Source organism: Erythrolamprus reginae, chromosome Z, assembly GCF_031021105.1.
Source record: "Erythrolamprus reginae isolate rEryReg1 chromosome Z, rEryReg1.hap1, whole genome shotgun sequence".
NCBI lineage: Eukaryota > Metazoa > Chordata > Lepidosauria > Squamata > Dipsadidae > Erythrolamprus > Erythrolamprus reginae.
This window is the reverse complement of record NC_091963.1, coordinates 140,548,456-140,566,216: the sequence shown is the minus strand read 5'-3', so window position 1 is coordinate 140,566,216 and position 17,761 is coordinate 140,548,456. Positions and strand designations below refer to the sequence as shown.

Below are 17,761 nucleotides of genomic sequence, written 5' to 3'. Positions count from 1 at the left end.
AGCCTCCGCTGAGAAGAACGGAGAGAGAACGAGAGTGAGTGAGAGCAACAGACAGCAAGATAGAGAGAAAGTGAGAAAGAGAGACAGAAAGGGGGGAGAGAAAGAGATAGCAAGAGAGAGAACAAGAGAGAGAAAGAGTGTGAGAAAGAAAACAAGAGAGAGAGAGAGAGCAAGAGAGAGAGAGAGAAAACAAGAGAGAGAAAGTGAGAAAAAGAGAGAGAAAGAGGGAGGGAGAGAAAGAGAGAGAGAGAAAGAAAATAAGAGAGAAAAAGAGATAGCAAGAGAGAGAGAAAGCAAGAGAGACAGATAGGGAGAGGAAAGGAGAGAGAGAAATGAGAACAAAAAGGGGAGAAAAAAAGAAATGATTGAGGCAGAGAATGAGAGGAGAGAGAAACAAAAGAGAGAGAGAGGGGTGATTCTTGAAGCATATGGTAAAAAGCACCCAAATAATAAGAAACGCCCCCCAGCCCACACCTGTTTTTGAAAAGAATAAAAGAGAAAAAACCCCAGCCCTCATAAGGGGGGGGGAGAGAGACAGGGATGGAAAAAGAGAAGTGAGAGGGAAAAGGAATGAGGGAAAAAGGGAGGAAGAGAGAGAAATGACAAACATGAGAGAGAAAAGGGGGAAAGACAGAAGTACCCAGAAATGAGATATAAATTTGAGTAGGGATGATTGATGATTGACTGTATTTATAAGGGGATGTTACATGGGATTGTATATACGAGGGGGTTATGTATGTATGTATGTATGTATGTATGTATGTATGTATGTATGTATGTATGTATTTATTTATTTATTTATTTGATTTGTGTCATTTTGGTTGGTGGTGTGCCCCAGGATTTTGTAAATGTAAAAAATGTGCCGCGGCTCAAAAAAGGTTGAAAATCACTGTTCTATAACATTCATTGTGTATTATTGTGTATTGGACAAAATAAATAAATAAAATAAATAAATATATATTGGTTGCTGCTTTAAATACGATTCTATTTAAAAACTCTCCGTCCATTTGCCTTGCTGCTTTCAGGTGGTTGTTGGGGGGGGGGAGTTTTCCCTGTTACTTCCTGATAGCCTCTCTATGACAAATGGCGGGATCCCCCCGCCCCCCCCCCTCACGCGGTTGTTCCCTTTCGTGTACGTGGGAATGGCCAAGTGTTTCTTATCCGTGCGCTTAAAAACAAGAGGACAAGGGAAGGAAATAAAGCAAAGTCCCGGGACAAATGCATTTTCTTGCCACTTCGGAGATTTGAGACTTCGCCTTGCACCCCAGGACAAAGCCGGGCACTCCTTATTAGCTCCAGTCCAGACGATTCAGCCTGGCCGTGCCCGAAATTGGGAAGCATCGAGGGAGGGACGGACAGGCAAAAGTATCATGGGAACCCAGCCACGTTGACTCGCTAATGGCTGCAGGCTGCAGCAGATAGCTGGGAGCGTCACATTATCGAGAACAGGAAGAATGTTGACGTCGAAGTTATGCGATGGGGACACCCAAGTCGAATTAAAACTCTTCCATCGCCCTCCCCCCGCTAGTGCTTACGTACGTTTACGTCTGAGTCTCCCCTCCCCTTTCCCCCCAGTATAAATGCTATTTTCCCTAAAACGATTCAATAAGGGTGGGTGGGGACAGAAAAATATAGTAGGGGAACTCCTGTTGTTTAAACTCTTCCCCCACCAGGCACACCTACGCACCCTTTCTCGGTTTTGATTGGCTCCCTTTCTCTTCACCTGCCTTCTCATTGGTTCCCGATTTCCGCCCCTTTAAAAAAAAACTTTCAGCAAACTTCCTCAACTTTATTTTTTCCTTGTCGCAGCGGCTTTTCAATAAAAGAATCATTCAAGAAAGCAGTCAATAAATTTTCATCCGCTGGGCATCCAGGTGAGTTTTCCAGGGGGTCATCGTATTACGGACTTTACTGCTATGCATCGTACTTGGATAGCATACATTCTCACGATCTGTCGGCTAAACAGCCAGGGGAAGGATGCGGAGATTGCGATTCGGCGCTTGTCAAGAAGGCCTTATTCATTCTGCCATCGGATTTGAAAATGAAATGGCATGGGCCGGTTTTAAATACGTTATCGGCGGACCAGACCAAACAGTTAGGCTGTTTTCTGTTTTCCCTCTTTTAAAAGCAGTTTGACCCGGAATGAAAATACAACCAGGGGACCAGAGAGATTGTTTAAATAAACGACTCTTGAAAAGACAGGATTACAAGGCCCAGTTTTGAAATTGGCACATTCAAAAAGAGAAGGGAAAGTGAGGAAGGAGAAAACGAATCAATTAGATTTAATTCTTTATGGATTGGGGGGGGGGATTGAATCCAGCTTTTCCAGGCTTTTAAAAATCAAATACTGTAATATAACAGAATAACAGAATTGGAAGTGACCTTGGAGGTCTTCTAGTCCAAGCCCCTGCCCTATACCATTTCATATCCAATCTCTTTTTAAAAACTACCAGTATCGGAGCACATAACTTCTGAGGCAAGCCATTCGATTGATTAATTGTTCTAATTATAACAAAATTTCTCCTTAGTTTTAGGTTGCTTTTCTCCTTGGTTAGTTTCCATCCATTGCTTTTTGCCCTGCCTTCAGGTGCGTTGGTGCGTTGGAGAATAAGGTTGACTCCCTCTTCTTTATGGCAGCTACTTAGATACTGGAACACTGCTATCATGTCACCACCTAATCTGCAGAAAAAACAATTACTGCCAACCTGCCTTCCATTGAAGACCTCATTTTCTCTTGTAATAATCCTTCAGTTGTTGTCTCCTATGCATCACTCTACGCATGTGTGGATGTGTCATTAATTCTTGTTCAGAATCCAGTGATGATACAGATGATTGATCTCCTCTTGGGCTGTCTGCCAAACTCCCCTCTTCCATGTCACTCACGCTTCCTTGGTCAGAGGAGGCTTCGTCGGCAGATTCCATCGGGAGCAAAACAGGCCTGCGGCATGTGGATGTTTCCCCCACATCTACCTGCACATTCCTTGGGCCAGAGCTAACCACAACACCCATCCCCCTGGAGGCTCTCTGGAAGCCAAAAACACCCTCCCAGAGCCTTTGTGTGAGCCAAAAATCACCTGATCAGCACACACATGCACATTGGAGCTGAGCTAGGGCAATGGCTCACATGCCAGCAAATATGGCTCCATGTGCCACCTGTGGCACCCATGCCATAGGTTCGCCATCACTGCCTTAAACCATTTCAGACAGATTGGTTGTCCAATCTTTTCTTTAAAACTATCAGTGTTGGGGCACCCACAACTTCTGGAGGCAAGTTGTTCCACTGGTTAATTGTACTAACTGTCAGGAAATTTCTCCTTAGTTCTAGGTTGTTTCTCTCCTTAATTAATTTATTTAGGGCCATGGTACAGTGGTTGAAGTGCAATACTGAAGGTTAATTTTGCTTACTCTCCCGAACACCAGCAGTTTGGCAGCTTGAGTCTAACTAGGCTCAGAATTGACTCAGCCTTCCATCCTTCCGAGGCTAGTAAAAGGAGGATTCAGATTATTGGGGATAATATGCTGATGGTAAACCACTTAGAAAGGGCTGTAAAGCACTAACCGCCTTCTGCCGCACGAATCCCAGCGACCGCCTTCTGCCGCACGAATCCCAGCGACCAGTTAGGTCCCACAGAGTTGTCCTTCTCCGGGTCCTATCAACTAAACAATGTCGTTTGGCGGGACCCAGGGGAAGAGCCTTCTCTGTGGCGGCCACGACCCTTTGGAACCAACTCCCCCCAGATATCAGAGTTGCCCCCACCCTCCTTGCCTTTCGTAAGCTCCTTAAAACCCACCTCTGTCGTCAGGCATGGAAGAATTGAGACTTTCCCTCCCCCTAGGCTTATAAAATTTATGCATGGTATGTTAGTATGTATGATTGGTTTCTAAATTGGGGTTTTAAATTAACTTAAATATTAGATTTGTTTACATTGTATTATTGCTGCTGTTAGCTGCCCCGAGTCTGTGGAGAGGGGCGGCATACAAATCTGATTAATAAGTAAATAATAAAAATTACTGTGAAGTGTTATATAAGTCTTAAGAGCTATTGCTGTTCTCTTCTATTGATCCCTGAACTACTGTTTCCCCCTGGCAGGTGTCTCTCTTCTATCAGTATCACCACCCAAGGCAATGAAGCCGCGGAGACTGTATATAGCTGTAAAAGATTTCATGGGGGAATCCAAAGCAGGCGGAGAAGTCAAGGTATCCAGGGGTAGCTTATTAAGCCAGGAAGATGCCCGTGGAATCTCCCCTGGTGGAACATTTTGGGCCAAGGTTTTGGATGCAGAAAAGATGGTCCGGGTACCACCCTTGATGGTCAAGGAACTGAGTGGAGCCCAGTCTGGGTTGCTAGAAGCAGTGACCAACGGAGATGAACGCTTGGCACTCTTCAAGCAGGAACGGTGGATGCAGAAACTCAGCGCCCTAGGGAAGAATGACCGAGTGAGGGTCCAGATCACCTCTGCTTCTGGGCAGAAAGTTCCAGGCATCATCCGATATCGAGGACCCATAGACAAGAAGAAGCAAGATACCAACATCATCTTTGGGGTCGAGCTGGTGGTGAGTAACACCGTTGGCTATGAGGGTGGTGCAAAAACATCCAAATTGCAATCCCAAGGCATTTTGAATATTTTTATCACATGAGCCAGGTACTGCAGTCTACTTCTGCTGACTGCCGGCTGCCTGCAGTTTGGCAGTTCAAGTCTCGCCAGGCTCAAGGTTGACTAAGCTATCCATCCTTCCGAGGTGGGTCAAATCAGGACCTAGATTGTTGGAGTCAATATGTAGACTCTGTAAACCACTTAGAGAAGGCAGAAAAGCACTGGGAAGCAGTATATAAGTCTAAGTGCTATTGCTATTTCAAGCTTGGAATCAAAACACATCATATTGCTAAGTTTTGTTTTACATACAGGTAGTTCTCAACATATAACAGTTTTTTTGGTTTGTTTGTTGGATTTATATGCTGCAGAGGACTCAGGGCGGCTTATAACATATAAAAGAACAATGCAAAGTATCCGAAATCCAATTCTTAACTAAAACTAACAATCTAAACCCCCAATTTATTTAAAAAACCAGTCACTCTCATTCTAACAAACCAGACATACGTTCCATTCATTGGCAGGGGCCGATGTCTAATGTCCCCAGACCTGTCAGCACGAGTGGGTCTTCAGACCCTTGCAGAAGGCAAGGAAGGTAGGGACTGTACCAATCTCTGGGGGGAACTGATTCCAGAGGGCCGGAGCCTCCACAGAAAAGGCTCTTCCCCTTAATCCCACCAAGTGACATTGTCTAGTTGACGGGACCTGGAGAAGGCTGACTCTATGGGACCTAACCGGTCACTGGGGCTCATGCGGCAGAAGGCGATCCCGTAAGTAATCTGGTCCGATGCCATGTAGGGCTTTTTAGGTCATAACCAAGCTGATCGGCAACCAATGCAGTCCACAGGGTGCTGGAGAAATATGGGCATATCTGGGAAGGTCCATGACCACTCACACAGCTGCATTCTTCCGGATCTGTAGTTTCCAAATGCTCTTCAAAGGTAGCCCGATGTAGAGAGCATTGCAGTAGTCAAACCTTGAGGTGATAAGGGCATGAGTGACTTTGAGTAGATACTCCCTGCCCAGATAGGACCACAACTGGCACACCAGGTGAACCTGGGCAAATGCTCCCCTTGCCACAGCTGAAAGATGATGGTCTAAAGTCAGCTGTGGATCAAGGAGGACACTCAAGTTGTGGATCCTCTCTGAGGGGGGGGTGGGGGTGTCAAAAGTCCTCCCCTGAGGATGGATGGACAGATGGAATTGTCCTTGGGAGGCAAAACCCACAACTACTCCATCTTGTCGGGGTTGAGTCTGAACTTGTTAACGCTCATCCAAACAGTTCCTTTAGCAACTGTTCGATGTTATGACGGTACTGAAAAAAAGTTACTTATGACCAGTTTTCACACTGCAGCCCCCCCCCCCCCATCCCCAGTTACGTGATTCAAATTCAAACTACTTGGCAACTGACTCCTATTTATGACAGTCAAAAGGTCCTGAGGTCATGTGAACCCCTTTTGTGACGTTCTAGCTAGCAAAGTCAATAGGGAAGCCAGATTCCCTTAACAACTGCAGTGATTCACTTAACAACTGGGATGAGAAAGGTTGTAAAATGAGACAAACTCACCTAACTAATGTCTCATTTAGCAACATAAATTTGGGGCTCAATTGTGATCACAAGTTGAGGTCTACCTGCAATGTAATTTTAGAGTGGGAAGTCACAACAACTTTCTTTTTTGTATTTTGGCTGCAAAAATAGCTGATATAATAGTTCATGCTTAAAGAAAAATTGGCCAAAAGGATTATTTTAATATCCTTACAAGTGAACAATGAAATAAGCCACCGTTTGCATTAGGCTGCCTTGTTTTTGGGGGGACTATGTAAAAGCCTGCTTAGAAGTTAGTTTTATTATACCGTCAGTATGTTTATGGAGTCGGGGAGGAGTATTAGCAATAGCTCTTAGACTTATTTATCACTTCACAGTGCTTTTTGCAGCCCTCTCTAAGCAGGTTTCAGAGTCAGCATATTGCCTCCAACAATCTGGGTCCTCATTTTACCCACCTCGGAAGGATGGAAGGCTGAATCAACCTTGAATTGTGAGATTTGAACTCACTGTTCAAATGAACTGCCAAACTGCAGCTAGCAGTCAGCTGAAGCAACCTGTAGTACTACACTCTAACCACTGTGCCACCTCGGCTCTTACTGGCCGTAAAAGCAAGGTGGATTTAACTGTTCATCAAAAAATCTTATATTGATTAAATAATACTGCACAAATTTTGGCAATGTTTCTGTACCAAACATTTTGGATTGGATTTTTATTTGACAACCAGTCAGAAACAAGAATGTGGGAAATGAATGCCCTATATTTGAAAATGATTTGAATATTAAAATCATGGAATATAGTAAGATTTCCCTGTTGAGCCTGTCACGTTGCTATCTTCTCTTAATAACCAAAGGAGGATTGAATTGACAATTCTGAAGAGTTTTTCTTCAACAAAAATAAGATATAATGTCCTTGAGCAGTGTTGTTCAACTTCAGCAAGTTTAAGAATAAAAGAACAGAATAACAGAATTAGAAGGGACCTTGGAGATCTTCTAGTCTTACCCCCCCCCCTGCTCAAGCAGGAAATCTGATACCATTTTAGGCAAATGGTCATACAATCTCTTTTTAAAAACCTCCAGTGTTGGAGCACCCACAACATTGGGAGACAAGTAATTCCCCTGATTGATTGTTCTGACTGCCAGAAAACGTCCCCTTAGTTCTAAGTTGCTTCTCCCCTTGATTAGTTTCCGTCCATTGCTTCTTGTCCTGCCATCAGGTGCTTTGGAGAATAAGTTGACCTTCTCTTCTTTGTAGCAGATGGGTGGACATGAACTCCCAAATTTTCCCAGACAGTAGGAAATTGTCCACATATTGTAAGCTGGCTGTGATCAACAAACATTGGTTAAGAGTTCAGGTTCACATTGATCAAAAGTGTTTTCATCATTTGACCACCAGAATTCAGTGGTTAACCTTGGGAGATGTGCAGTTTCTCAGCTAAATCTACCCCCTTGAGGATTGTTTGGAGGGATGGAGAAGGGGGTGTTCTAACTTACCTTGCTGCCGGTTCGCTTCCTCCTGTGCTGCGTGGCTGCATTTCATGGGCGCGCGTAGGCGCAGTGTTGAAAAGTCAACCCCTCCATCCCCCCCAAAAAAAGCCAAAACCAAGATAGCAATGAATGCATATTACCAGAAATTTGGCTTCTGTGCATGCTCAAAAGAACAAAAAACCAGAAAAAAAGTTCCCCAATTTTTATTTTTATTTTTAAAAAAAGATGGCAGCACCCACAGACTGGCACCGGCTGAACTGGTTCTGTGACATCATTGTGATGTCACAAGCAGTTTAGGCGAACCACTCAAAGCTTGCAGGCCAAATCCAGCCTAAAGGATGCTTACATCCGAAACAGTGAAGGACCGGCCCGCGGTGCCTCTGATAGGGAAAATGGAGGTCAGGAGGCTGCTTGCAGCCCTCCTGAGCTCCATTTTCACTGGCAGGAGGTTCGAAGAGAATCTCCTGAACCGGGAGGAACCCACTACTGGATGGAGAGTGATGAGGACTAGATTATCTTTCTGGAAGAGCCATTATCCTCTTTTATAGGGCTCGGCAGCCGGGAAGGGCTTTACAGATGGCTCCTTCAAAGGACAGAAGTTCTTTTCCTGTCGTGAGAACTGTGGCGTCTTTGTACCCGTCAACCGGATTGAACCTGACAAAGCGGTTGATGGTAGTCCAGCAGCACCTCGAAGAGGAGAGATCCGGGAGTGTACAAGAGTCCATCTTACAACAGGAGATCCCTTGTCATCCCCAGGGCTAACGATTGGAGACCGGGTCTTTTTCAAGATGGAAAACAGCACCCCTACTGGCAGTGTGGTATACTGCAACCATCTTCCAGGGAAATTTGAAGCCGGAGTGTTTGTGGGAATATTTCTAGTAAGTACTTGTCCTATGGAGAGAATCTCCTGAACATTAATTTGACACCCTTTTTCAATACTCAGTATGTTTCCCACTGTTTCAAAATTTCTAATAATGTTAAAACAGTGGGAAGGGATGCAAGTTAGATGTTGGTTTCCTCCATGAGTGGAAATTGCGGTGAAAATGGAAAATGTTTGTCATGCTGAATTATCAATAGCTTGTCAGATATGCTAGGATTTTGTAGACTTTGTTAAATGTCATGAGGATTGTTTTTTTCAAACATTTTGCGTTGTGTTTGTGTCTGTATAACTTATTGAAATATATTGAATACTGTATTTATTGATTAGATTTGTCAGCGGCTCAACACTTTGTTAATTCTTGGCTCCTTACAGAATAGAACTATTTTAAGACAGCAGTTTATATAGCATAGAAAGAAACCCATATGTATGTATGTATGTACGTATGTGCGTGTATATATATATATATAATTTTTGTTGTAAATCTATCAGTAGCTGGAATGTAATAAGCATTGGAGCCTTTTCTTCTTGTTTAAGACAAACCAGTAGAAAAAAATGGTCAGAATTGAAAATAAAAAGATTATCATTTTTGGGTTTAGATCTCCCTTTACATCTGGGTGTCAAACTCAAAGCTTGCAGGCCAAATCTGGCCTAAAGTATTTTTTACATCTGAAACAGTGAAGGACCGGCTCATGGTGCCTTTGACAGGGAAAATGGAGGTCAAGAGCTGCTTGTGGCCCTCCTGAGCTCCATTTTCACTGGCAGAAGGTTGTAAGAAGCAGTTGCAGCCGGGAAAAAATTGTGAGCCTGTTTTTGCTGACAAAGCACTTGGGACGCTACAGGTGCCCCTGAGTGCCATCGAGATAGCCATGCCTACCCCGATGCGATCCTCAATTAAATCGAGGTTGACATCCATGCTCTACATCAAACCAAGAATTGTTTTCAGAAAAAAATAGTTGAGGGAAATGGAAAGAGGGAAATGAAATTATGGATATGAAGTCCAAAAGATGGTTTAATGTAAGCACAAAAGACATAGCTGTCAGCATCTAAGCTGTGTCTTTTCCTGGACTTTCCTGGTGAGGCTTCCTTAACTTAAATGTCATGATTACGAAGCTATTATATGAATCCAATAAAAGATGCAGAGGTGGTGCCAACAAGTTTGGTCTGCTGTAAAATGCCTGGACTTCATATATAAAATATTTGGATGGCTAGGGGAATTCTGGGAGTTGAAGTCCATATTTTTCAAGTTGTCAAGGTTGAGAAACCATGAATAAAGTATGGTTATTCCATCCATCATCTTGATTACTTTTAAATCTCACTATAGGATCAGCCCGTGGGATCCTGGGATGGTTATTTCAAAGGCAAACTTCTCTATCATTTCCCGTCACCCAAATATGGGATCTTGCTTCCTCTTTTCAAGGTGCATAAAGGTAAGATTTATCCAGTGGTGGCATTCAGCCAATGAACAGTTAAATTACTGGTTGGCCCCTCCTCTCCCCACCTGTTCCAGGAGTCCCCACACAGCCCATTTTGCTTCCCAAATAAATGCAGGGAAGCCTACTAGGCCCAAAACAGAGCGCAGGGGCTGTGGTGCCACCCCATAGCCAACTTTCACTTCCAAGAGGCTGCAGAGAGGCCTACTGGGCCCAAAATAGGCCATGGAGAGCAGTGCATTCCCCCACAACCCATTTTTGCTCCCAGAATGGTACAGGAGTCAGAGTGCTGCCTGTCACACCCCTTGGCCACACCCACCCAGCCAGCTATTAGGCAGAGAACCAGTTATTAAACATTTGAATCCCACCACTGATTGTACCAATCAAGGTTTGGGTATATTCTGGCATTTTTCACATTTTGCCAAAAATTGATCCTTTGTTGTTGTTTTTTAAATGAACTTTGATCGTAGTAACAATTCATTATTGTCCCTGTTAAACACCGACAACGTGGTTAGTGATGCATTATTTTTCAAATCCATTGCATATTTACAATATATAGAACATTTTCTGCAAATTATTTGGGTTTTCAGCCAACAATATAGCCTTGCCTGTTCTCATATGATTTGTGTCCCAACCGGCACATCTTTGATCACGGCACAAGCATTCCTTACATATCAGCTCATAAATAGATTAAATAACCAAGGGGGCTATCGTACATCCTTTCATTTTATTAGGTACCACAAAATTTTAAAAGCTAGAAACTTTCTCTGGAATTGTTGAGTTTTTCATTTTAATTCGGATTGTTAGAATGATAAATGGTGTGTCCAAGATCCAAATTGCACACTGGGAAGAACTGAACATCGAATCAATTCTAAAAGCACTGGTTGTTCCCTTCTTACAACAGTTCATTTAGTGACCATTCAAAGTTGAGACAGCACTGGGGAAAAAGTGACTTATGGCCATTTTTCACACAACAGTGGCAGCATCTCCATGATCACATGATCAAAATTCAGGTGTTTGGCAGCTGGTTCATATTTATGACGGTTGCAGTGTCCTGAAATTACCCTTTGAGACCTTCCAACAAGCAAAGTCAATGGGAATTCAGCCACTTAACAACCATGTTACTAATTTAGCCAATGAAGTGGTTCGCTTAAGAACTTTGGCAAGGAAACTTGTAAAATGGAGCAAAATCACTTAACAAATGTTTTACATCAGCAACATAAATTTTGGGCTCAATTGTGGTCGTATGTTGTCGTGAGATTATGTTTAAAATATCTAATGTTCTCTCTCTCTCCCCCCCCCCTCATTCAAGAACAAGTTAATAAAAGTCAAGAAGTCCTGAACAGCAACTCCTCCACCCCTACCTCTGATGAATATGAAGACTGCCCATCCCCTTCCTCTATCAGATATCCTCCACCAATGGAGTGTTTGTCCCAGAATTCTCCTCCCTTAGCTCCTTTGTCAAATTTGGAGGACCTCAAGGAAGAAATGGCACAAGTATTTGAGAGGAAGAAGAAAAAAAGCGAGGCAGAAGGATCCGAGGAGGACCAGGACAACAGAGAATATGATCACCATCACTTGGAGATCAATTCCATGGTGGAGGTTTATAATCCACCCATCTATGGTGTGATACGTTGGATTGGAGACCTACCAGATATAGATGAGACAGTTGCTGGCTTGGAGCTGGTGAGAGTTAAAAATGGGAGGAGAAGAGAAAACGGTGCTTTTTCAAAATGCAACTGGACTTTCTTGTGTTTTTTCCCCCTTGAAAACATTTCACTTCTTCTTTAAGAGGCTTCTTTAGTTCTTTAGTTTAGAACTGAATAAGTTTCTTGGATGAGAAGTAAAATGTTTCAAGGCAAAAAAAAACCTAAGGAAGCCCAGTTTGCCTTTTGGAAAAAACACTGGGGGACTTCTAGTATTTATTTATTTTTATTTATTTATTGTTAGAGCTGAAGGAACCATGCAGGTCATCAAGTCCAACCCCCTGCCCGAGCAGGAAATCCTACAGCACCCCAGCCAAATGGCAGTCCAATCTCCTCTTGAAAGTGTCCAGGGTTGGGGAGTTCACAACCTCCGCAGGCAGGCTGTTCCACTGGTTGATCGCTCTGACCGTCAGGAAGTTCTTCCTTATTTCCAGGTTGAATCTCTCCTTGGTCAGCTTCCAGATATTGTTCCTCGTCCGGCCCTTTGGTGCCTTGGAGAATAGAGTGACCCCTTCCTCTCTGTGGCAACCCCTCATATATCTATATACTTCTATCATGTCCCCTCTGGTCCTCCTTTTCTTTAGGCTATCAATGCCCAGTTCCCGCAATCTCTCTTCGTAAGTCTTGGTTTCGAGTCCCCTAATCATTTTGGTTGCTCTTTTCTGCACCTCCTCCAGAGTTCCAATGTCTCTTTTGAAGGGTGGTGACCAGAACTGGATGCATTACTCCAGATGTGGTCTGACCAGGGCGTAGTAAAGTGGTATTAATACTTCCCTGGTCTTGGAGTGTATTCCCCTTTTGATGCAGTTTAGGATTGTGTTCTCTTTTTTTGCCGCTGCTGCACATTGCTGGCTCATGTTTAGTTGATTATCCAACTCTCCGAGATTTCTTTTACAGTCACTACTGGTAAGTGGGGTTTTTTCCTAGGCTGTGTGCATGTCTAAGGTTTTTTTTACCTAGGAGAAGGACTTTTCTCTTGTCAACGTTGAACAACATTGAACGTTGAAGAGGCACATTAGTATGGGCCCACAGTGTTAATCTGTCTAGATCTTTCTGTATTTTGAGCCTGTCCTCTAGGGTGTTGGCTACCCCCACCAGCTTGGTGTCATCTGCAAATTTGATTAGTTCCCCTTCTATTCCCTAGTATGATTGAGAAGCTCCTTAGAGATTCCATAGACTCTCCAAGAAGAGGCACATTTGCATATTTTATTCTTACTAGTCTATCATTCTGTAGATAGGCAATGATTCCACATCACCTTTAGAAGGTAGTTTCCCAAATGAGTTAGATGCTAATTCCTGATGCTAATCAAAATGCATCACTAAATCAAAATCAGCCCTATTATGACCATTTCTCTAGCAAATAATAATGTAGCATTTCTCAGCCTTGGAAATTTGAAAACATGTTGACCTCTTGCTAGTTGGAGAGGTTGAAGTCCATACATCTTCAAACTGACAAGTTTGAGAAATGCTGGTATATTTTAACATATTATGAAAATAGTATCATCTGAATGCTCCTTTCCACTTTATCCCAACAAGATGTTCTTTTGCAGTAGTCTTCTGCTTATGGTCATAATTGGGACCAGAAATCCTATTGCTATACTTCAGAATTTCTAGACTGTTGAGACTGTTGGTTTGAGCTCTGAGATTGGTAATTTGATTGAAAACATTTCATCACCATTCAAGGAGACATCATCAATGTATTTTGAGTTGCGCTTATCTGCCAGAACATAGCTCTTTAAATACCTTTTTATGAGATGTGTTCTGACACAGACGAGGACAATTCAAAATGCACTGACGATGTCTCCTTCACTGGTGATGAAATGTTTAAAACCAAGTTGTCAAGCTTGGAGCTCAAACTAACACCTTAACTACCAACCTGATCTACTAATGTTAAAACACATTTCAGAATTTCTGTTTACTAACAGTAAGGTATGTTAATAAACAGAATTGAAAGGTGTTGTAAATCATATGACGGAAGGAAAAGGTTGAGGACATTTGGGGATGTACAAACTGACCTCTTTTACTTTTTCTAGGAGGAGCCACAACCAATCGGCTGTACAGATGGACAATATAGAGGGATCCGCTATTTCTACTGCCAACCAAACAAAGCCCTCTTTGTCAAGCTGTGCCACTGTCATCCTGACTCACGTTTTGACACCTTGCAGACTCCCGAAAATCCTGTTTTGCGATGCAACTCCCTGGGTATGGCTTAGAGCAGTGTTGCTCAAGTTGACAGCAATAACATAAGTGTTGTTCAGCTCCTGCAATTTCCTAGTCACTATGCAGGGGAATGGAATTCTGGGAATTGGTTCCAAATTTCCTGGCTACCCTTATGGTTTAAAACAGCATTTCTCAGTAAGATTTCAACATTCTGAATTCCCCAGCCCACGTGCTAGGATATGGAATTCTGAAAGTTGAAATCCATATATCTTAAAGTTGTCACTTTCAGTCACAACTTTAAGATATAACTCTTAAAGTTGAGAGCTATTGGCTTGGAGAGACTGGAAGCAAAGCAGGCTGAAGATTGGAAATTGACTAGTTTCTTCTTATCTTCAGTAAGCAACAAGAGGTCTTGCAGAAGTCATTTGACTAGAGCAATGGCCTCCAAACTTGACAACTTTAATTCCCAGATTTCTGCAGCCAGCGTGGCGTGAACCATATCTTAAAGTTAACAAGTTTGAGGACTCCTGGACTCAAGCATCCACCATCCATAGCCATTGGATAAATTGGCTAGGACTGCAGGATATAGAATTGTAGCAACTTCCAAAGTGTTATCAATTCTCCTCTGGAAGTACTGATTAAACTTTGGTTTAATCAATAACTCTCAAACTAGGTCATATAGGGGAGTGAACATAGGCTGGAGAATTAAGTTATTACATTGACTCTTCCTCAAAGATTGTGGTACAGAACCGCACCTCATTGAATCCTCATCTCCCTGTTTCTTTTTTCCTCCATTGAAGTGAATGATCTGGTAAATGGAAGTGTATAGAAAAAACTAAATAACTGAAATAATTATTTGCTTATAATTTTAATACAGATCTTTTGGTTGATTGATTGATTTTGCTTTTGATCTATTTTTTAAGTAGAAAATTCCATCTGATTGTTTCCAGTACTGAATTGTGCTTTAGAGCAAAAGTGGGATTCAGCTAGTTCTGACCAGTTCTGGTGAACTAGTGGGAGCATAGATAGTACAGAACCGCACCTCATTGAATCCTCATCTCCCTGTTTCTTTTTTCCTCCATTGAAGTGAATGATCTGGTAAATGGAAGTGTATAGAAAAAACTAAATAACTGAAATAATTATTTGCTTATAATTTTAATACAGATCTTTTGGTTGATTGATTGATTTTGCTTTTGATCTATTTTTTAAGTAGAAAATTCCATCTGATTGTTTCCAGTACTGAATTGTGCTTTAGAGCAAAAGTGGGATTCAGCTAGTTCTGACCAGTTCTGGTGAACTAGTGGGAGCATAGATAGTAGATAAGTAATAGTAGTAGTAGTGCATCCACCCACGTACCCCGGCACTATGCCATTCTATTTAGCCATGTTTTCTAAGCCACATGCATGTGTGCAAGCTGTATGCATGAACAAAGTGCATGCTCAGAAGCTGTGCACACATTTTCAATGTTGGGTGAACCGGTAGGTAAATTATGTGGAGCCTACCTCTGGGTGTTGGAGGAACACCCAGACTATATTATGCATCTTTGTGTTGGAGAGATAAGTTCTCTGACACTCTTGGTTATTTCACCCACTATTCCCAGTGTAGGACTGTTGATTTTATCATAATGGAGAGACGGGAGAGGACTTACAGGATTCCTGTTTTAGCCTATGATAGTCCTGATGAGGAATCCTGGGAGCTTGTTTTTAGAAAGGATGAAGGAGCAACCATGCAAGAAAAATGTTGACATGGTTGTTAGTTTTCCATCCTTTTCTTTTTTCTCCTAGACTTTCGGATCTATGCCAGTGCCAAGGTGGAAGAAGATACTCCACCACCACCATTGGGCAATCAAGGTTTGGAACTTCTCTCAGGATGGAAGAAGGGAATCCAAGGTCATTGCAACTCTTGCTATCTCGATGCTACTTTGTTCTGGTAAGGCTGGTATTGTTCGGAACTGTCAAAACCCTGCTTTGATTTCCTCTTTGAGCCTGAAACGTCTGGGACCTACAATTAGTTGGATCTGGGAAGGCCTACCAATATTTGGAGAATTGGAGAAAACACTGGTAGATCACATTCCTTTTAATGCAAGAATGGGACTAAGGATAAATGATCATAAATGAAATTCATTACTTTGTGCTAGTTTTAAACTTTTCTTTTAAAGTTTTAATCAGATCTATGTATAAAAAGTGGCTTAAAAATTTGAAAGGGGAAGTATAGGATAGAGAAATAAATAACCCCCCCCCCAAAAAAAAATAATAATATTGTTGTGCCCTTCCATGCATTTATACACAAAATGAATGAAAGGAAAAATGTTTTTAAAATGTAAAAGTGGAAGTGTAGCAGAGAGCAACTGTCCCCATGTCTCCCCTCATTTTTTTCTTCTTCACTCACCAAAGTTTTCTTGTTTCTTCAACTTGTATGAAGTAGAAGAGTCTTTGAGGTCTCTCTTTCTTTGCAGCAGAAACAAAGTGAAACCTAATCTATCTCTCCCTCTCAGTAAGTAACACAGACTTTCCCTAGCTGGTATCTCTCACAATGGGGCTGGAGAGCAAGGTGCTGCCTTTATAGAGGTAGGTCAGGTGTCCTTGGGGACCAATGCAAGCCATAACTACTGCTGGCCAATGAGTGGTCAGCAGGGCACACGGCCAATCCCAGCCTTTCATTTACCTTGATGTCCGGAGACTGCATGGCTTCAGATAAGAAGAAGGCTGTCCATTGGTCTGCCGCTTCGCCACACTGCCCGAACCGAACCCGAACTTTGGCACAGATTTTTTTAAAAAAATTGGGTTCAGGTCCAGGGTCCCGAACATCGTAAAATTTGGTATGGACCTGAATTGTGCTGGTTCGGTTCACCCATCACTAATGGTGAGTGGTGTGGAAACCATGTCCTATGAGGAACGGTTAAAGGATCTAGGGATGTTTAGTCTGCAAAGGAGAAGACTGAGAAGAGACCTGATAACTGTCTACAAATATCTGAAGGGCTGTCACAGAGCAGAGGGATCAGCATTGTTCTCATTAGCACATGGAACGACTAGAAACAATAGAATGAAACTGCAAGGGAGTAGATTTAGATTAGATATCAGAAAAAACTTTCTAACAGTAAGGGTGATAATCCAGTGGAACAATTTGCCACAGGAGGTAGTGGGCTCGCCTTCACTGGAGGTCTTCAAACAAAGACTGGACAGTCATCTTTCAGGGATGGTTTAATGAATCCTGCATTGAGCAGGGGGTTGGACCCGATAACTCTGAGTCTTGTTCAGGCTCAGGTAAATGTTATTCATTTAAGAACTGCAGTGATTTACTTAATTATATGGGGCAAGAAAATGGGACAAAACACACTTAACAAATTTCCCACTTGACAACAAAAATCTTGTGCTCAATTGTGGTCGTAAGTTGAAGCCTACCTGTATTATCCAATTTTTCATGTTTCTTCTTTGCATTTGGTAGACTGGGACAAAATGCTGGCAAATTTGGATAGACCTCCCCAAATTGCTGGCAGGTCGGCCCCTTACATTTTCCAGGACAGTTCTGTGGGCCAGATCCAGCTCACAGGCCTGTTTGACACTCCTGCACTAGACCTTCCGCTTCTGTTCAAAAACTGTGAGGAAACCTCTGAAGATCCCATTTTTCTGTTCTGCTTACAGTATGTTCTCTTTTACTTCTGTGTTGGATTCCATGCTTCTACGCCCAGCAGACAAGAACGATGGGGAATCTTGCACTGAGACACGAGATCTCTTAAGAACGGAGATTGTCAACCCTTTGCGCAAGTGAGTTTGGGTTTATCATCTGAAAAAAAGCCTGTGTCTTTGATTTATATGTATATTTATATATTTATTTATTTGTGTGTGTGTGTGTGTGTGTGTGTGTTGGCATATTTGGGTTTCTTCCTGGGTAAATTTCAGAGATTCCTGACGACATTTTGACGAGGTCCCACTCATCATCTTCAGGCTGGTGCTTTTAGCTTTG

General features: G+C 42.5%; 1 protein-coding gene across 1 annotated transcript in view; it reads left to right on the top strand.

The window, feature by feature from the left end:
* Positions 1–1,778: 1,778 nt before the first annotated feature.
* The window catches only part of LOC139153368 (ubiquitin carboxyl-terminal hydrolase CYLD-like), a 36,548-nt gene continuing 20,565 nt past the window's right edge, over positions 1,779–17,761 (top strand). Inside the window, exons 1-8 of the mRNA XM_070727190.1 lie at positions 1,779–1,874; positions 4,091–4,554; positions 8,171–8,500; positions 9,824–9,929; positions 11,245–11,618; positions 13,672–13,840; positions 15,583–15,727; positions 17,440–17,562. Coding sequence (XP_070583291.1) covers positions 4,126–4,554; positions 8,171–8,500; positions 9,824–9,929; positions 11,245–11,618; positions 13,672–13,840; positions 15,583–15,727; positions 17,440–17,562 — 1,676 coding nt within the window. The 5' untranslated portion in view covers positions 1,779–1,874; positions 4,091–4,125. The remainder of the gene's footprint in view (positions 1,875–4,090; positions 4,555–8,170; positions 8,501–9,823; positions 9,930–11,244; positions 11,619–13,671; positions 13,841–15,582; positions 15,728–17,439; positions 17,563–17,761) is intronic.